Genomic DNA, 21,591 nt, shown 5'->3' with positions numbered 1-21,591 from the left:
AAGGCCTGTGTTAAGGGTTAGGATTTTTATGATTGTGTTTTCAAACAAGTTCTGTCATGAAAATCTAGATGGCGCAGACTAATATGTCCTTAACTCAATATGTGTGCAATCACATCTATCTCTATAGGGCACAGGTGCGCTTTCAGAAACCCTCCACCTTCCCCAGCTCCACCTGTATAGATCTGCAATGGTGTAATTCATGTATGCTATATTGTACTGCAGCAGCATGTCTTACTTGCTCACAGCAGTGTGTTGTGTATTGGCAGTAGCAAGTTGTTCTGCAGCAGCAGAAACATATCAACATTGTCATATCCATTACCATTAGCCTACCAAACATTTAGAGAGTTGTCATGACAGAAATTATTTTCATGAGAACACCACCAACAATTTTTTTTTTTTTGGTAACTAATAATAAAAATAATACAGCTTATTTTAATACAAAAATATATTATATTTTGTAGTATCTAGTTTATTATTTGAGTATCTGATTTACCATTTTTTACTTAATCAACAGATAAACAAACTAAGCAAACAACAATCATTCTAGAATGAACTAGCAAACAAATCAGTTTTTTAGCTATAGGCTATGATATCTTTCTGAGTGTGACAATGTAGAGGGCGCTGTTTCTCGTGTTGTCCCTCAATCATTATCATGCCTGATCTATGAGTCGAGTGGGTGTCAACAAACTCGCTACAGTCAACGCCGACCAACTACCGAAACTTAGCAGTGACCGATTTCACACACAACAAATGAGCGTGACATGGAGCCTACTAATTTACAGGTAAATATATTCATTCAGAAATCATCAGTAAATGTGATGGCAATGTTAATTCACCAAGTGTTATGGTTTGTAATGTTTAAATGCCGTAATAATTTTCTTCGTAAAAGTATAGAAAGAAACCACTTTCACATTCACCACTCTCGCAACCATGTTCATTGTTTAAGAATAAAGTTGAAGTTGGAGTGATTTAAGTTTTTTTTTAAGTCTTTGAGTACGCAGTTCATCGTAATGACAGTGGTTAGGCTATGTTTCAATACCTAGTGAGCTGCCTGCTTAGACAGCAAGTAAGTTAACGTTAGTGGTTTCGAAAGCTCATAGGATGCCTTAATGCTGGCAAAGGCAGGCAGCTTCTAGTTTTTGAGCCGCGACCATATAACACCGGATATTATTGACATAATCGAGGATATTATCAGTTCAGGAGCAATTTTGCTGTTGAAGTGTGACGATTATCTGAAAAGTATTTTCAAGACGTCACTCATCCCCGAAATGAAACATTTATGAAGAGCAGGTAGTTGCCATATTCACTGGTGAATTTAACATAGCCTATTCGTGTGGTTCATTATTTTCATCTCATAAATCATTACACAGGCACATTTATTAATAGTCATATTATATGATATATATGCAAATGCTTCATTTTACAGAAAGCTATAGCTATTGCCAGCAAAGCTTCACAGGAGGACCAGGATGGAAATTATGAGGAGGCTGTTAAATCTTATCAACATGCAGTGAAATATTTTCTGCATATAGTAAAACGTGAGTGCACAATATATACAATTTACAATGGTGTCTTGCCATTTTCTTGCAAATGTAACCCTTTTTTTTCCATACAGGTGAACCACAGGGTAAGGAGGGGAATCAGAAGATCAGAGACAAGTGTAAGCAGTATCTCGACAGAGCAGAAGAGCTCCAAAACTATCTCGATAACAAAGAGGTTACTATCAAATTATCACATTCTCTTTGTGTATTGAATATAAATGTCCAAGCAGTCCAACTTTTATTTTGTGTGGCAACTTCGGAAAGATCATGCTGGAAGACATGATCATTTAGAAAGGTGTGCTGTTTCCTTGTTATGTACAGTCTCGATAAACTGCCTGTCTTCAGCAGTTTAATAACAAATACTGGACACTAACACATCTTTGGTCCCTAATATTACTTTGGTCAAATAATACAAAACACATTTTGACCAACAATTTAAACCACTTCGAGAACACTAACAGTGCATTGAAGCATGGTGGCAGCATCATTATGTATCATGGACTGAAAAACATCCAGTGGGAAAATTAAGCTAAGTAAATAAAATGCTGAAGGTAAAACGATATGTGGTCTACAAAATCACTGGACACACTAAAGTAGTTTAAAATCAAATGGAACATTATAGACATGGCCTAATGGTAGTGCAAGAGCTCCAACACATTACGCTGTGCTCACATATGGGTGGTGTGAGTTTGAATCCAATTAGCAACATTTCCTTTTATTATTTCCTGTCATTTCCTGTTCCTGGAAGCCAAAATGTAGTGGGATTAGAGATCACTGTATGGATTATATTATTATTTTTTAAGTATTTGAAGTTGACTTTGCTTTGATGGGGTTGTGAACTGCTTTGACCTTTCTTCAGTCTCTAATTTTTTTGTTTTACTGACAGCTGGAGAGGGGTCTCACCATATTCTCTGTGAACTGAAATGGTCTGCAAATATAATTATGTGATTTTTTTGTGTGATGTTTGTGTGTCAGAAAGATAAACAGCAGAGGACTCAGGACATAGCCCTGGGGGTCTCCGGTAGTAATGAGCAGGTAGGAGTCTTACTTTGTATCCTGACTGTGGTCTGTTGCTTAGTCTTAGATTCAGTTGCAGAGAGAGGTGCTTCTGCCAGGTATGCCATGGCATCCTGTGGTTTTGCTTGTAAGTAGCCTATATTTTTGGGGCCTTAAAGGGTTAGTTCACCCAAAAATGAAAATTCTGTCAGTAATTACTCACCCTCATGTTGTTCCAACCGCGTAAGACCTTCGTTCATCTTCGGAACATAAATTAAGATATTTTTGATGAAATCTGAGAGCTGGATCACTTCTCCATAGGCTGCTAGGTGACCGAAACTTGCTGGCCCAGAAAAGTTATTAAAGAGATCGTTAATATAGTCCAAGTGACTACAGTGGCTCAATCTTAAGTATATCAAGCGACGAGAATACTTTTTGTGCGCAAAAACAAACAAAAATAACGACTTTATTCCACTATTCATTTCCTTCTCTCTGGGCCTCGTAGTGTTTATGCGCTGCGCGTCTGTGTTACACGTCACCACGCATCACACACATGACCAGCGTCGGCCAATAGTGAGCCTACGTGGTGACGTGTAACACAGACGCGCTGCGCAAAAACACTACGTGAACCAACTAGAGGCCCAGAGAGATGGAAATGAATAGTGGAATAAAGTCGTTATTTTTGTTTGTTTTTGCGCACAAAAAGTATTCTCGTCGCTTGATATACTTAAGATTGAGCCACTGTAGTCACTTGGACTATATTAACGATCTCTTTAATAACTTTTCTGGGCCAGCAAGTTTCGGTCACCTAGCAGCCTATGGAGAAGTGATCCAGCACTCAGATTTCATCAAAAATATCTTAATTTATGTTCCGAAGATGAACGAAGGTCTTACGGGGTTGGAACAACATGAGGGTGAGTAATTACTGACAGAATTTTCATTTTTGGGTGAACTAACCCTTTAATGCATTATGTGCCAAGTCTCTTAAAACACTATGAGTAAGTGCAATGTGGTAGTGCGTTTGTAAAACATTTTATTTCGGCAGAACACACAGATGATGTTGAATGCTCGTAAATAAAAAAAATATGCTTATTGCAGTCAGAAGGTGTAGTTATGGCAGATGAGCTGTTAGAGCTGATGACGACATGCTAATCAGCAAAACCTTGACCTCTTGATCTAATGGTCTGGTCATTTAATTTAAAGGTTGTATCAGCGATTGTGGGTGACGTCACTTCTGTTTGTGTTTGAAGCGAGATCCCAAACAAACCAAGTTAGCTCGCCCCTCCCTCCCGTTTCGTGCATCATGAAAAAAACGATCATGCACGCGCATGTCTTAAAGCGACAGACATCTGATATTCACTCTGTTCAGCATAATGTCGCCTACGTTAGCTAGAGCTACCCAAGTTTAGTCGAGCTTCGCTCATATTTTTTCAAGAAGGATATTTTCACACACAGTTCAAACAAGTCAGCACTAGCAGCTACTCACCTGTCCAGAAGAAACAGTGCAACCTCGGCATCCGATTTAAAATTTTTCAGTTCTTTAAGTTCTCTCCACCTTTCAAAAGCCTTCCCGACTATTAGTGTCTTGGAATAAACATGATGGTATTCCCTCGCCCTAATCCTCCTCCTCCTCTTGGGGATTGACTCAGCCATGTTCAATTTCTCTTGTTCGTTGATAGACGCTGGCTTCTTCTTCAGCTCCGACTTCGCGTGATTGGTTGGAACACTATTTATTTTGGTTTTGAGTGGTTGGTGAAACCAATTGTTTTTGTGTGCAGATCTCAGAGCCTAGGCTGCCTACAGAGATGCGTTTTTTTGACGGCCTGCTTATGGGGCGGGCAGCTAGCGGATCGTTAGGAAAGATTAGATGAATGTGATCATTTATGTTTGGGCCTTTTTTGGGCCTGAAATCGCTGATACAACCTTTAATGTCTAATGTAAAAATTTAGTGTCTGGAAGGCAAGTGAGGTGGTTGTTCCGCCATTAGACAGTGATTCATTGCATGCTTTTTCACTGTGGGGTATTGTTGTTTTAGTTTATTTTTAGGGTGTTGGCTTTTTTTTAGGTGTGGTTCTTCTGCAAGTAAAAAGTTTAGTCTTTGCTATCCTAATTACCCATATGTCACCAGATCTGACAGGAGTAATAATAGATTATAATAACAGATATTGAAACTCAGCCATAGCTCCAGGTTGTGGGATATGTGTGGGTTTTCAGGGACCTGGAGGGGCCAATGTAGGAGTATTGGCCCCTGAGTATTGGAGAGTATTGGAGTATTTGGTGGCTAAAGGTACAGTAACATTAGCAACATTTTGTGTGAATATTAGCTACGTTTTCAGTTGGTATGAAGCACAGCTTACACAGATGTAACTTTCAAACCGAGCAGCTTTCTGTTGGTCGACATGGCGAATCCACATGACCAACAAAATCTGTGCGGGTAAATCTTCCACTCTAAATTGCAAATTGCACTGATTCCTATTTAAAAGACAATTATTTATTTTTTGCACCTTAATTCATATGAATACGTACACTCTCAATTGTGTATTTTCGCAGGATCTGCTTACGCCCCACTGATGGTCATATTTAGAGGTGGGCCATCATGATTATTTTTCTTTCTCGTGAGATTTTGTGTTAGACACAACAATGCTTCAACTTTCAAGAGCGATGAAGCTAAACTGTTCATAAAAACCTCAATGGACCATTCTCTAAATTTGCTGATATTTAATATTTCTCAGCTACCAATATTACCTCACTACAGTTATTTTTAAAGTGAAAATTAAATGTTGTTTACATCCGATTGCACTTGTTGATTGTTTTTAGGGGGACTGGTGGCTTGGTGATGTCAAGTTTTGTAGACAAGCATTTTTTTTAATTTATTTTTTTGTGCATTGATGAATCATGTGCAATAAGTCTAGGAACTTTATTAAGAAATTGCATATTAAGAAAATATAAAGGGTCTACTTTGATTTTATGTTTATTATAAAGGTAGTGGACCACTTACACTTTTTATACTTCATTTTGATTTTCATATATCATTTTGTATATATCCATTGTCTGTTTGGTTATACTACATTCTATTTGTTGTCTGTTCCATAACTTTTTATTTTTATTTTTTTATTATTATTTTTTTTATAACTGTTGTGCCTTTTTGTTATATGTCACAACATGATTCTAAAAGAAATAAGCGTAATATATTTATATTATTACTAGCCTGTCATGTTGCAATATAATACCTGACAATGTGTAAGCAATGTTATGGCTCATGATTGTAGGTGACCTTTCAGTTTGACAATAGCAACACTTGTTTGTAGCTCAGTTATCTTGCTGATGACTTCAGACCATATCACTGTAGGAACACACTGGCATTTCTGGAAATCATTCATGTGCATATTTCTAGTATTAATACGGAAGCCAATTTAATAATAGTGATGAGACTGGAGTTAGTTATCACACTTCTCTGGGAAATATAGTTTACATTGACCACTATAAGGGGTAAGTTGTCACATGGGAACTGGTCATTAGTCTGTTATAGTCTGGAGACCAATTGTGTCCAATCAGTTGAGGGAAACAATGCCTAAGGCATAATTAACTAAAATTAATGTAATGCATATATATATATATATATATATATATATATATATATATATATATATACACACATTTTTTGGCAAACATTACATTATTAAATTGAATTAAAAATAGCATCTTCTGTCCTGATGTTTGAAAATCTGACATAAAAAATTTGTCAGTGTGGTTTTATTGTCTTCACTTATTTACCCAATAGATATTAGAAAAATATTTAAAAAAATATGAAGAATATCAAGTGCTTGAAACCAACATCAACACAAAACCACTAAAGAAAACAAGCATTTGGACCTTTGACTATAAACCTTATAGTTGCTCAGATAGCCTGTAGATTATAGATTCCCAGCTAGTCTCAGTCTCCCCAATGAATTGTTTTCAAGTAACTGTAATCATTGTAACATTGTAAATTCAATAGCTTACAATCAAATGGTTGCAGATGATTTGTACACAATCTGATATACATCTGGTCAGGCAGTTACACTTTCATATGTTTGGTGGCATTAGCTTGAGAGAATCCTTTTGTTTTTACCTACAATAATCATTAATATGACGACAACAACTTCTATTTCGTAAGAACAACTCTCTCTATTTTTTGTTCCTGAAACCAGAGGTGTTTTTTCCATGGTTTTTTCAGGGCGCGCCAAAGAGGCTTGTCTTTCACGTATGACGCATGACATTTTTGGAACACGTGAGCGAGGAGGCGGAAGTGACATTCGACATTTTAATGCGGAAGTTGTTTTTTCTCTGTTATTCAACGATCTCAAAACTAAGCACTGAAAAATCCTAAATCTGCCATCCTTGTTGTTTGTTTGTTAAATCGTGTTTGTGACAGTTAATATAACGCTGTCTTTATATTTCCGAAACACGTCGTACGTTCTTGATTTTTTCAGCCCCTATGGCTGCCAACAACAACTTGCAGGTAAGTTAGCAAACAAATTAGCTCATAGTTTTTCAACTGACAGCAATAATGTTAGCTTACAGATTTAATTGAGATAAATACTAAGTCTTGAACGATTTGTAAATTCATACATTTGAAAGCAATGATTTTGTAGTAAACATGGCGAAATGATCGCTCATCTCTTACTAGCACCCATCATGTTTTCTTTAACTTGTTAAAGAAGTTACAAACCTGTTATGTTCGTAATCAGGCCTAATTGATTGTACGTGAGATTATAAATGCCATTTTGAACGTTAAGTCAGGTTAAGATCATATGAGCTAACGATACGGTTGGGTTTGACCATTGTCTATTGTGAAGTTTAGATCTATATTTAGTTTTGTGTTTATGAATACGCCTATTAATTTTAGACTCACAGTTCTGGTGTATTCCTAAGCATTATAGTTTTTCTTGGAGGTCTGATGTCACATCCATCACTTTCGTTGGTTTGAGAATGAGGGTTTGCTGAAGTGTCTTAATTTATGTGCTTTCATGTTACCATAATTGAAATCCTCCATACATTCAATGTTAAGACAATAAAACTGCGTTAATTAATTAACAGCCACATTGCATTTTTCCCCTCAATCCCATTCTGAAACAATGCTATGATATTTCCCACACAGAAAGCTATAGATCTGGCCAGTAAGGCATCTCAGGAGGATAAGGCCGAAAACTATGAAGAGGCCCTGCGTTTATATCAGCATGCAGTTCAATATTTCCTACATGTTGTCAAATGTAAGTATGCAGCAGAAATTAAATATCATCCATCAAGAAGAATGATTTTAGCTTTTTAAAAACTATATTATTCCTGTCATATTATTTGTGTGTGTCCAGACTGTAATAGTTTGATTGTTACTTTATAGTTACACATTCTAATTTATCAGTATGTTAAGCAGAATACATCACAACAGGGAAGGCTTTTTATATCTTTAACTCTTTTTTTTTTATGTTATTTTTTTACAAAGATGAAGCACAGGGTGATAAGGCCAAACAAAGTATCCGGGCCAAATGTGCCGAATATTTAGACCGGGCTGAAAAGCTGAAAGAGTACTTGAAGAAGAAAGAGAAAGCCCCTGCGAAACCAGTGAAGGAGTCCCAGTCCAGTGACAAAGGGTGGGTGTGACTGAATAAATACAAAAACATGCATACATTCGAAATGTGTGCTCGATTTCTGTGAATCGGCTAAATATCAAAATAGCAAATATTAGCCAATTGTTTCTGAGCACAATAACATGTCCAGTCTGAATGCCCTACTTAAAAAAGCATCTAATCTGGCTCTGATAGACCCCAATTGACCCTTCGCAGGGAGTTTGATTGACAGGCGATCTGATCAATCATAATCCGCCATCCGGCGAATCTGCCATTTTTGTCAGACAAAGCAGTCAGGAGAGTTAGTAGATTAACGTTGGAGGATTTGAACTTGAAAAATGGTGTGTACTGACGTCTTTCCACAGTTGAAACATTCCTTCTTATGTTCATTCATGTTTATTTGATGCTGTAAATTAACTAGAATGTTCACGAGCAGCTTTAACTGAGGCTCTACAGCGATCTGTCAGGCACATTAAAGAGTGTGAACATGGTGTGGCGTGAGAGCGGCGTGGCTTGTCAGTCAAAGCAACAGTAACTAAAGGGGGCGGGTCTTTGCGAACGGTCTATTGTTAAGTGGTTCCTTAAGGCTGAATAATCGATTGGCCATTCAGATAACCCATGTTTATTTAAAATAGTAGTTTTGCATATCCCTAACTGCTAGTGTGTTCACATGTCAATACAAAGGTATGTTAGCTACTGAGACTGTTTTGTTGCACATTTTTCTCTGATTAATCACACCTAATTTTAAAGTTTGTAATATATATTTTTTTTTGTGATACATCATTTCACATTGAATCTCCAATTTAATGTTGAAACAACATAAATAGGGTATATATTTTAAATATTTTATTCTTTTTAAAAAAAAAATATTTATTAGGGTTGTCAAAATTAATGTGTTAACGCTTGCATTTATTTTTTTCAGTTTAACGTGTTAATATATTACATGCAATTAATGCAGCATCCATTTTTTCCCGTCATCCTTTAGCTAGTGTTACATAATGTTTACAGTCTTATTCATACAAATGCTTTTAAACCATTCAAGCACGACAAGACACTATAGAGAACGCAGTGCGTTACTGTCTGTGAATCTCCCGTCTGTGTGACACACACTCTCTCTCTCTCTCTCTCTCTCTCTCTCTCTCTCTCACACACACACACACACACAGGAAGCCGCTTGAGACTGTTCTCTTTCACGCTTGAATGGACAAAAAGACACCAAATTATGCCTGTTTTGTCAAGTATCCTTGTAAGGCGAGACACTACAGGTGAATAGGGTAAAAATTTTAACTAGCAGATATCACCATGAAACTTTCCCAGTTGATTACCTACATTAAGACGAGAAAAAAATGTATTACAAGTTTTCTGTAATTTAATGTTTAAATATGCAAATTAGGCAATATCTAATTAAATATGCGCTAATTTGTATACATTTAAAAAAACAAAATCTGAGTATTGGATAAAGCCAGATTAAAAATTATTTTTTCATTGTGTTCACATATTAGATGGGGAAAAAATTACAGAGGGATTTATGGATATCTACTTTTGTTATCCTGTAAATCATAATATACTGTCAATAGCCTTAAAAAAATTATTTTCACCATGTTTTTTGGAATAAAATGTTATATAAATCAGGCTAGGAATAATATATTTACAAATCCCTCTGTAAATGTCTTCATAATATAACTAGGTACAAGACTGGAAAGATTGGTGTATATAGGTGCTACTGAAGTGGAGATTTCAGACTTGGAGTATGAGAGAAAAGTCATTTTTGGCGCTTTTCCATTACCAGTACCACCTCAACTCGACTCGGCTCGGCTCGCTTTTCGCTCCGTTTTCCATTGCAGATAGTACCTCCACAATAGTACCTGGTCGTCATAGCGACGCCGCAGGAAACTGCCGTGACTTAATCTTTTACGCGAGACACACCCGCTATTCACACACACAGGACAATGGAGGAAATCGAGTGTATGCTGTTTTTGGATGTTTTTATTTTTGTTTTTGCTGTTTTTTATTCAGGATACTCCGTTTGGCGCGTGCAATGATGACGCAGTGAATAGTGACGATTCTCTCTGACCAATCAGCAGTCTGTCGTGTTTTCACGTCACATTTTAGTATCGCCTCAGCCCGCTTAGAACCTCGCCGGAGGTGGTACGAAAAAAAGTACCTGGAAGCAGGTACAGGTACAACTTTTACACAGTGGAAAACCAAACAGAGCCGAGTCGAGTCGAGGCGAGCTGGTACTGTGTAGTGGAAAAGCGCTGTTTGAGAAAACGGGCTTTAAAGATTTATCATCAGCCAATGAGATTGCGCATTCAGCCCTTTTACTTTCGCGATTGGTTGCTGATAAAAAGGAAATGACCATATTTGGATCTGACAGCATTGTACAGTGAAGAGAGAGCTTTCCAGCTGTGCCTGTGATGACAGAGAGCAGACAGAGATCGCGGATCGGCGGGAGGATTTACAACGACAACTTTTGTTGAATTTACGCGAAATCTACAGACGCAAACAGACAAAGTGTAGTAAAATAAAGACCTAAATGTGTATTTCGGACTTTTTTTCACCACAGTCTGAAAGAAGACATGTTATTGAAGACAAATATCCAAAAAGCTCAAAATTGACCAGTAAAAAAAACAAACAATGTTTTTGCCTGCCGTGTCCCGCCTTAAATGAGTTAAAGTTTTAAATGAACATAAAGAGTTGTGAGAAAATGGTTGTCAAATTCGTGTCGTGCGGCAGGTCTTAAAGCGACAGCAGTCTAATAAAACTGCTGCTGTCTATCATGTTGATCAAAGAACAAAAGAAAAATAGAAAATCCCTCACTGCTTTCAACTGAAGAACTTTTGTAGCTGTAATAAAAATGTATCTATATTTAATTTATAAATGATGCAGTGAAGACTGAATTGTTAGAACTTTATTTAATTTATGGACATTTCTTACCACCTGTTACATCATTATTTTACATTATTTTGGAGATTAAATGTGAAATTGTCAATACAAAAATATATTAAAAACTTGTTTTTAACATGTTAGTTGCGATTAATCACGATTAATTACTGAAAAATGTGCGATTAATTAGTTAATTTTTTTAATCGATTGTCAGCACTAATATAAATATTATATTTCTTTGTTTAATGCCATCTTTTTACTAAGTACTACAGGGATTAAAGTTCTCCGTCGCTACGACGGATTTCCGTTAATTGCAGCAAGTCTATGACGGATTTCCGTCAATTACAGGGTTCCAGTCTGTCCTTAAAGTCTTCAATTTACTTTTCATAATTTTAAGGCCGTAAATAGGCTTTCATTTCTCAAATAGTGTAATAAATATCTTAATTTTAGTTTGAATAGGTCTTAAATTAAGGAAAGACGAGGTGTATTCACCCTGCTGAGTGGGATGTGATCAAAGCCTGGAGTGGAGCAAAAGCACGTTCCTCTCTCCACTCTAAGCACTGTGTAATCACTTCGCTCATGGTCCACTATGGGTTTTCAATTACCGCTCACGGAAAGTGCATGTCAGGCTGACATGATCCTTGCTCCCCGCGCCCCCGCCCCTCCTTTTCCACTCTGCGTGCGTGTTTAGAGCATGTTATGTTATGAGAGGCGAATCATGACTACTTCAGAAAACCCAGCACAATTGGAACTACCAGGCAGGCAGTGACATAAGTGTACGCTGAAATAAAGTTTTTCACCTCAGAAAAACGGACTTTCTTGTCCTGTCAGCCGTTATCCTGTGCTCGGAGCGCACACTCAATTGCACGCGCTGTATCGCCTCACTGATCAAGTGCAAAAGAAACTACGAGCATGCAACGCCGTTACGTTGTAAATTACACGAAATAAAAGTAATGCAGGTATGATTCTCATTCTATTCACCAGGAGCAGTTTCCATGTTTCATTTACAGTTATTGTTAATATTGTGTATTCACCATGGTAACTGTCGTTTCCATATTAACCCCAAAATGCCACTATTTTTCTTTGTGTTATTTTTTATATTTTTAAATGACTGTAGTGGCTCATACCAACATTGTATTAACAAAAACTAGTTTGGGACTGCTAATAATAATATTTTATTCATACGTTATGCTATGTCCTCTGTAGTGGACGCAAGGACTAAGTTGTTTAAAAAATAAAATGACATGAAATTATATGTATAGGCAAAAACAATAGGATTTTTTTTCAATCACCAATAAATTTTGGGGTTTCATTTTTTTTTAACCAGAATTTGTATAAAGATGATTCTCAACTATGTTATGAAAGAAATAATGGAATGAATTGATACACCATTTTACTTTATGCAATATGTGGGTAAAATGGCCATAAATTAATATTCCCATTCAATGCAATGTATCTATATACACTATATCTAATTTGCACATTAATGTGTTCTTGGAGTAACATTTAATGAAAAAAGAAGTGTAATAATTGGAGTAATAATTGGCAACATTTTAATAATAATATCTAATATTTCATAGGAATATTGATGTATAATTTATTTCCATATTCACTTGTGTGTCTCCCAATATGCCTGATAAACATGATTTAAGTCCTGATGTCCTCTACAGTGGACACGTTTGAAATCAATGCCCTGTTCTGTAACAGAAAATATTTTTTTTTATTTGAAACCCCTTAACATTTTCCTGAGATGTTGTTTTATGAAATACAATTTGAAAAGTAGTCCAGTTTAAATTATAATTACAATATATTATCATATTTCCATAAGAATGCTACATTTGATCACTAAATTAATGTCAGACATTTTTAAAGACTAAGCAAAGTTGTTTTCATGGTGAAACCTCCAAACATTTGGTGTCTCTGAAAAGCCCTGCTGAATGTGCTCTTTACAGGACACCCAGGTTGTGTCATGTGACATGTATGATGTCAGAGAAATTCACTAAAATATAATGTCCACTACAGTGGACAAAAGTCTACTCTTGGGTCCCAGGAGGATATTAGTATGCTCCCTGCCTGGTTTTCATAGATTAAAATAGCTTTTAAAATACGCCTACTGGCAATATTAAAGCGGTTAAAACGTCTCCCCTTAAAACGCTATTGGTCTCGACTATTTAAAAAGGTAAAAGAATATGACTTGCCCTAAAAAAAATTTCAGTCAGAAGAATTTTTTTCACTTTAATCCCTGGTACTATGAATGAAGGCTAATATTACAGACAGCAATACAGCTATTGATGTCTCTATTAAATGGAAGTTGTCTTGTATTTTAATAAATAACATTGTAATGACACTATTCTCGCTTCCAATTTTATACCACAACATAAACTATTTGACTAACTAATATAAAGTTCAAACATTTTAAAAGACAAGTAAACAATCAGTAATACAATAAGTAAGGAATAATTGACGACAGGCCGTTGAATTATTAGAAAAATAATGCACACCCGAGGTGGTAATGCGGTCACGACGCGAAGCGGAGTGGCCGTTATACCTCGGGTGTGCATTATTTTTATAATAATTCAACGGCCTGAAGTCAATTATTCCGCTTATACTACAGTTACCACACCTTGAAACATTGTTCAGATTATGTATTTCAAGACGTTTGTAAAGTTTTTGTCATTAAAACGCTCTTGTATGTAGGACTAATTTCTTACGCATCTAATCCCATGCCTCCGTTGCTAATTCCAAAACGTCATTTTAGAGTTAGTAACGGAGGTTTGAGCCACTGATAGCAGACTAATGCTGGGGACACACGACTAGCTGACACATTCTCTGACTGTTTTCATCGACTGCAGCAGATTTTAAACACCGACTCTGAACACAGACTGAACGCGCTGAACACGCGTTTGGGCATGATCAGTCATACGTATCAAATTACATTCATAACCGGCCTTAAAGTGTGTCCCCAGTTATTAATGCAGTTATTAGAGAGAGATGTTGCAATAATGAGACAGAAAAGCATGTGCGTCAATATTATTATTTATTTATTAATTCAATTCGTTTTAATTAATTCGTTCATTTTTTTTATTTTTTTATTATTGACAGATGACAGTAGACTAGCCAAATAAATGAAACACAAAGCCCTTTTAACAAGTAGGCCTATCAATAATTATTTATTTGTTATATTATCTGCAATAAAAATCCGTGCTGCAGGACTATCCATTTATTTAGCCTATATTCAGTTTAATTTTCTATTGATTATAGATAGGACTATATACTTTATTTATTCAAATTAAACTGCATGTTTCTATTGATTGTGAAGCTAGACATTGAAAATTGCAGATCAAGCGCATGGGGCTAAATGCTTTTTCTTGTTATGAATTGTATCCTATTTTCCGTTATTACAGTTGACTACGCGAAGTGATATGGAACTGTAATGCGGTCAAGACCTGCCTGGAACTACTTTAGCCGTGCGTTTCCCTGAAAATAATGCACACCTTAGAACGTTCGTCAACCAATCAGATTCAAGCATTCAACGGCCCTGTAGTATAAGAATAAATAAACTACCAGTAATAGGACAAATAAATAGAATAGGACAAAGATAATGAACAGTAATGAAATAAACTTTTAGGTAGGGTTCAGGTTAGAAATACAGAACTGCAAAAATGTAATAACGTAATGAAATGTTAAATAACATTGCATAGTCTTCACTGTATGAATTAAATATTGATTATTCTAATTAAAGTGAAGAGCAATGAGTTTTTTTCTTTTTTTCTTTTGTTTTTTGATTAACATTGAGACAAACAGAAGCAGGTTTATTAGGCTGCTGTCACTTTAAGCACACCTGATGCACATGACGCGGATCTGACGCACATCCCATTTTCTCAAAACTCTTTACGTTAATTTAAGACTGCGTTTGCGAGAGTACTCGTAAACAATTTTTATGTGTTTTTTGTCAGTTTAAGTGTGATAAGAAAAGAGAGATCTCATACCCATACTGTCTGTAAAGCGGCTTTTTGCGCGCATTTCACATTGTGTTTTTAACCCTAGGAATGAGAGCGATGGAGAAGGAGATGACCCAGAGAAAAAGAAATTTCAGAATCAACTCTCAGGTTAGTTATTCCCCATTCAGACGCTTTCTTCTAAATACTACAAAATACTACGAATTTTGTTTCTCACTTTTTAGTACTTTTATTCTTAAGTAAAAACTAAGCAAAAACAGTACTTTTTTGTTAATACGTTTGATGTTTCTTCGTTTTAAATTCCAAGAAATCTCTGTTAAATCTTATTGACTGATTCAAAGACCGGTTCTTCTGTCACAGGAGCCATTGTCATGGAGAAGCCGAACATTAAATGGAATGATGTCGCCGGGTTGGAGGGCGCCAAAGAGGCTTTGAAAGAAGCCGTCATTCTGCCAATCAAATTCCCGCATCTCTTCACAGGCAAGTGGCTTTTTCCTGCCTGGATTAAGAATATCAATTAATGGGTTAATGCTTTCATGTAACACTCTTATGCCCAGTTTCACAGACAAGGTTTAAGCTAGTCTCAGACTAAAATGCAAGTTTGAGCTGTTTTAACTGAAATCAACTTGCACTGATGTATCTTAAATTATGTCAGTGCCGTTGTTTTGTCTCAAGATGCACATCAGTAATGTTTTTTTTCTAAGGCCCGTTTATAAAAGCTACTTAAATGTCCTAATTGAACTAAGGCCTAATCCTGGCTTAATCTAAGCCCTGTCTGTGAAACCAGGCCTTAAAGTTTTAAGTATTTAATGGTCATCAGTGCCAATTTGGTCCTGTTTTCACCTGGTGTTAAGATCTGTTTTGGTCGATCGGATCACAAGTATACGAGGGAGACACATTCCTGATTACACCTGGTGTTTTAATTCGTAATTAAAAAGTAGTTTGAACTTTGTGTAAAGGGATAATTGATAGCTGTGGGTGTATCCAAAACTGCAACTGTACCAATACTTCATGAGTGACGTTGACAGATAATGATCCAAATTGTTTCTGTCTCAGGTAAAAGAACTCCATGGAGGGGCATCCTTCTGTTCGGGCCTCCAGGAACAGGCAAATCTTACCTGGCCAAAGCCGTAGCGACAGAAGCCAACAATTCCACCTTCTTCTCCATTTCCTCCTCAGACCTGGTATCCAAATGGCTGGGAGAGAGTGAAAAGTGAGTCTTGTGAGGAATGGTGATGGTTACCTTTACCTAAGAGTCTCGGTGTTTGCTAGAAAGTGAACATCTGAAATATGTTTAATATATTTTTTGTAATAATCAGCGTCAAATAATTAGTCAAATTCATTTTCATCATTTTAAAGTAGCTATTAACATATGCCATACAAAATAATGGATAGAAAATGAAGTGCCATGTGATGTGCAACACTGCAGAAACTGTATGGAAGGTGCATCTGCATCTGTGGGGTTTTGGACATGTTTTGTACAGCTTTTATGAGGATCTTTGAACAGAATTTGGTATCGAGCAACCTTGACTCACCAGCTGACCTGTAAACGAAAGCCAAAATGCTTAAAACATTTAATTCTTTATGGCTTTATAATTAGTTCTCATGGCTGTGCATTCTGTATAATTTTAGGAAATGATACAGAATACTGGAAATATCTACATTTCTGATTGTTGAAGTTGTTTGTCACCTGATTAAATGGTTAAAATGATGTCACGTGATGTCTAAACGTGTCCTTTTACCCCCGCAGGCTGGTGAAGAACTTGTTCACGTTGGCCCGAGAGCACAAGCCCTCTATTATCTTCATAGATGAGATCGATTCACTCTGCGGCTCCAGGAGCGAGAATGAAAGTGAAGCAGCTCGCAGAATCAAAACAGAGTTTCTGGTTCAGATGCAAGGTGAGAATATGTTATGACCGTTTGTTACATGGATGTCAAATCCTGCTTCTGAAGAGTTTACCTCCAATCCTAATAAAACACATCACAAAGAAACGAAATGAACGAGTAAATGGCTTGTTTGTCAGAAACACATTCTGAATCAGCAGTGATGTAAAATCATGTTATCAAAATCACTTTCATTTTTATCTCTAGGATGTGTGCTTTTCAGATATAATTGGATTTGAATGTATTAATAAAACAAATATAATATATTATATTTCTTATAGAAATGAATATTAAGAAATTATATTCATATCATTTTTGCATAGTGAGATTATTTTCTTAACATTTTATTTGCCCCTTTGTCATATTTAAGATAAAAGTAATACTTTTTTTTTAATGCAAATCCATGTTTTTATAGGTGTTGGTACTGACAATGAAGGGATCCTGGTACTGGGAGCCACAAATATCCCATGGACGTTGGATTCTGCCATCAGAAGACGGTAATAATTTGTTTCCATGAATGACTGAATTACCATGATGAAAACTGAAAGAGATCAGTCAGAGAGGCGTGATTGAGTCTATCAGTTAAAGATTATCTCATTAAACACTGTGCCAGTGTGACGCATCATGTTTTAATGACATCACTTGAGTCACATTACCAAGGAACAGGTTTTTCAACTCTTGTAGCTCATACTGAGCCAGAAACCATGAATCATGTGGAATGTTATTATGAAAGATGTACAGGTCTCAGTATTTTATTTATGTGGACAATTTTGAAATCCTGGATGTTTGAAATTATGTATGGGTTGGGGTCAGTGAGATTTTGTTTTTTTGAAAGAAATTAATACTTAATTCAATTAATATTAAGCAAGGATGCATTAAATTGATCAAAAGTGACAATAAAGAAATGTTTCTAAATAATTCTATTTCAAATGAATGCTTTTTATTCATCAAAGAAAAAGGTTTCACGGTTTCCACAGAAATATTAAGCAGAACAACTGTTTTCAACATTGATAATAATAAGAAATGTTTCTTAAGCACTAAATCATCATATTAGAATGATTTCTGAAGGATCATGTGACACTGAAGACTAGAGCAATGATGCTGAAAATTCAGCTTTGCCATCACAGCAATAAATTACATTTTAAAATAAAGTAAAATAGAAAAGAGTTTATTTTAAATTGTAGAATATTTCTCAGTTCTATGGTTTTTACTGTATTTTCAATCTTAATAGATTCAGCCTTGATGAGCATAAGCGAGATCTTCAAAAAGAACTGTCCGACCTCAAACTTTTGAACTGTAGTGTAATACTATGTATAAAAAACCTAGACGTAGGTGGTGACGTATAAGTTATGATTTCCTAAACCTACATTTGTGCTATTTCATATATTTGATTTGTTGGTAACACTTTATTTTACAGTGCCCTTGTTACCTATATTATTATTATGGTAGTAATTATAACAGTAAGTTATGCATAATTACATACAGCTAACCCTAAACCAAACCCTATAGTAAGTACATGTTAATTAATATTAATGAGTACTGAAATGCATATTTACACTGTAACAAGGGCACCTTCAAATAAAGTGTAACTCATTTGTTTGACGATTGTTTTAATATGTGAAAAATAGTAACAGTAATACATGTCCATCTACCACTTTTAACTGCAAGTGTTTGTGTTCATTGTTCATGTTCTGTGTTGTTGTTGTGTTTAGATTTGAGAAACGTATCTACATCCCTCTGCCTGAAGAGCACGCTCGCGGGTTCATGTTCAAGCTAAATCTGGGCAGCACACCTAACGTTCTCACCGAATCAGACTTCATGACTCTGGGCAAGAAGACGGACGGATACTCTGGTGCTGACATCAGCGTCATCGTCAGAGACGCTCTCATGCAGCCCGTCAGGAAGGTTCAGTCTGCCACTCACTTTAAACGGGTGAGTCCCGCCAGACACCATTGCATTAACGCTTTAAGAAACGGAAATGGAGCAAATGAAAACTTGTGAAATATGTGTCATATTAATTAATTGAAAATGAATTACCCTCCCTTTCTAACTGAAACCATTTTTTCTTTCATTAGGTACGAGGACCATCAAGAGATGATCCAAATGTCTTAGTGGATGACCTGCTAACCCCTTGCTCCCCAGGTGATCCGCAGGCTATAGAAATGACTTGGATGGACGTTCCTGGAGAGAAACTTTTGGAGCCAATTGTTTCCATGGTGAGCATGTTTTTAGTTCTCTCTTTTTTTTTTTTTTTTCTTACACCATCAGTACACACTAATTGTGATTATTGGTTATAAGAAAGAAGTTATGCTGTGCTGCAAAGTTCCTGTGTCAAGCTATTTATTTTGCATACTGTACAAAAGAAGCATGCATTAAATTGATCAAATTGATCATCTTTAAAATGACAGTAAAGGCATTTATAATGTTACAAAATATTTCTATTTCAAATAAATTCTGTTCTTGAACTTTCTATTCATAAAAGAATCCTGAAAAAAAAATGTATCACTGTTTCCACAAAAATATTAAGCAGCACAACTGTTTTCAACATTGAAAATAATAAATGTTTCTTGAGCAGCAAATCAGCATATTAGAATGATTTCTGAAGGATCATGTGACACTGAAGACTGGAGTAATGATGCTGAAAATTCAGCTTTGCATCACAGGAAAAAAACATGAAAATAGACAACAGTTATTTTAAATATTTAATTTAATGAATAATAATAATAATATAATACGTTAGGGATGATGTACAATATACATCCAGTAAGGATGACTTGATGTACATTATCCCTTACATATTATATTATTATTAATAAATATTACTGTTTTTACTGTATTTTTGATCAAATAAATAGACTTCATTCAAAAACATAAAAAAATTCTAACTGAGCCCAAACTTTACAAACAAAATATATAACAAATATACAGTATACACTACCAAACGGTAGTGTTTATATGTGTGTATATTGGCTATTTTGCAGCATCTTTTAATGGTTGGACCAAACTGAATAAAAGTATTTATATAAAAATATTAGTGTTTCAATAGAAATAGTAATAATATTAGTATTTATTAAAAAAAGGTAGAGTAAAAAAATAAGAGAAGTTAATGAAACAATGAATGTTTTGTTTATTTAATTTGATTAAAAAACTAACTTGCTAGATTTGCAAGAATGTTATGGTACTTTAATCAAATCATCATTCTACTCTGCCCGTACCCACAGTCGGACATGCTGAGGTCCCTCACCAACACGAAGCCCACCGTCAACGAGCAGGATCTGGAGAAGCTGAAAAAGTTCACAGAGGACTTTGGACAGGAGGGCTGAACAGAGCCGGTCTCCCGAAACCAAAGCAAACAGATTGTGATCGTAACGTCTTCTCACTTGCCCTCGCCCTCTCTTCCTTTCGTACCCATGCTCTTCCTCTGACCGACGGCCCCCCCTCAGCTCAGGCTAAATGCTAGATGTGATTTGAAAGTTGTTCTCAGTTGTTTTTAATAGCTGCTCTGCCTGCAAGGCTGCCATCAGTACCTTGTGACCATCATGCATCTTTCATCATTTAATCAGCGGCCTCAATCATAATAATTTGTGCTTACTGTCTGTCTATGATTAACAGTCAGAAGAGCCTACAACAGATGTCCTGTAAAACAATTAGCAAATGTAATGAGTTGTTACTTCACGCAGTGACTAATCGTTTGAAGAAATACTAATGTAACTCTTGTTTACAGTTGCATAAGTCTGAATGGACAATAATGAAGCTCCATGGTGCATGAAGACTTTTCAGCCCCATCTTAAAATGTTTTTGCTGGCTGTGCTTTGTAGAAGAACCATTTAAAGTGGCTCTTTGTTGCTGCAAAGACATTTTATGGGTGTTGGTAAAGAGAGTTGTCTTTTTTTCCCTCTCGTTTGAGAAAGTCACACTTTGAATCTGCATTGCCATTTGATGTAACACTTTTGAGATCCCCATTTAACAATTCAGACACTCTTTACATGTACTACATATGTTTTTGTCTCCATGTACAGCGTTACTTTCAGTATATTACTGTAAAACGTGATATTTCTTCACTGAGTTATGAGTTACATTATATGTTCAGGGGCCAGTGTTGGACGTTTGTAAATTCACTTGCTGAGGCTCAGCACACAATGTGCCTTTTTTGCATTTTCCTCTTGTCTCTCTGTCTGTCTCTCTCAATCTACATACACAGATCCACACATACTGATGCTTATTGATGGATATATACCTGTTTTTATAGGCAGAACGTTTGGGAATGATTCGATATTTGCACATTTCATTTAAACCTTTACAATTATATATCAATCTGTATACAGCTCCTATGCATTTATAGGGTGTTTGGTTTGCCATTTAAAAAAACCTATAAGACGTTGTATTAGAATAACTAGTATAGAAATGTTTGGTTTGTTTTAAGGATAAGGCCTGTTAGACAGTTAAAACTAAGGGGTTTATCTTGTTCATTTTATTATTCACATGTAAATAAAGGTTGACATGGAAATAACTTGTCTCTTGTCATTGAAATAACAGTCAATCATGATGGCAGTGTCTTTTTTTGACAGCAGGTTTTTTGAATGATATGTCTTTAGGGGCTTGTTTTAGGAGAGAGGGCTTATTAACGGGGATTATTTGAATCTCTGAGGCGGTCAAATTCAGTAGCTTAGCGAAACGGCTTATATATAAAACATTTCAAGACTCTTTTACGTTAATTAA

General features: G+C 35.9%; 1 protein-coding gene across 4 annotated transcripts; it reads left to right on the top strand.

The window, feature by feature from the left end:
- Positions 1–654: 654 nt before the first annotated feature.
- Positions 655–21,382, top strand: vps4b (vacuolar protein sorting 4 homolog B). Of its 4 annotated transcripts, none has more exons than XM_084120533.1 (14): positions 655–782; positions 1,427–1,538; positions 1,616–1,716; positions 2,517–2,576; positions 7,678–7,789; positions 8,020–8,167; positions 15,077–15,138; positions 15,349–15,468; positions 16,045–16,201; positions 16,739–16,887; positions 17,288–17,369; positions 18,585–18,804; positions 18,948–19,088; positions 20,094–21,382. In XM_084120533.1, the coding sequence occupies exons 1-14, from the start codon at positions 762–764 to the stop codon at positions 20,193–20,195; spliced, it is 1,587 nt and encodes a 528-aa protein (XP_083976659.1). In that variant the 5' UTR covers positions 655–761; the 3' UTR covers positions 20,196–21,382. The 4 variants fall into 4 exon arrangements, with proteins under 4 accessions (XP_083976659.1, XP_083976660.1, XP_083976662.1 ...); XM_084120536.1 differs by lacking the exon at positions 655–782 and adding an exon at positions 1,173–1,290; XM_084120534.1 differs by lacking the exon at positions 2,517–2,576.
- The last annotated feature ends 209 nt before the right edge of the window (positions 21,383–21,591 follow it).

The sequence above is a fragment of the Abramis brama genome (assembly GCF_963993115.1).
Source record: "Abramis brama genome assembly, chromosome: 7".
Taxonomy (NCBI): domain Eukaryota; kingdom Metazoa; phylum Chordata; class Actinopteri; order Cypriniformes; family Leuciscidae; genus Abramis; species Abramis brama.
The sequence above is the reverse complement of the archived record's forward strand: the minus strand, read 5'-3'. Positions and strand labels throughout refer to the sequence as shown.

Bases quoted from the DNA above. Each gene is read 5' to 3' on its own strand.
- vps4b (XM_084120533.1), top strand. From the start codon at position 762: ATGGAGCCTACTAATTTACAG. The intron at 783-1,426 runs GTAAATATATTC...TTCATTTTACAG, and splicing joins TGGAGCCTACTAATTTACAG to AAAGCTATAGCTATTGCCAG. The intron at 15,139-15,348 runs GTTAGTTATTCC...CTTCTGTCACAG, and splicing joins ATTTCAGAATCAACTCTCAG to GAGCCATTGTCATGGAGAAG.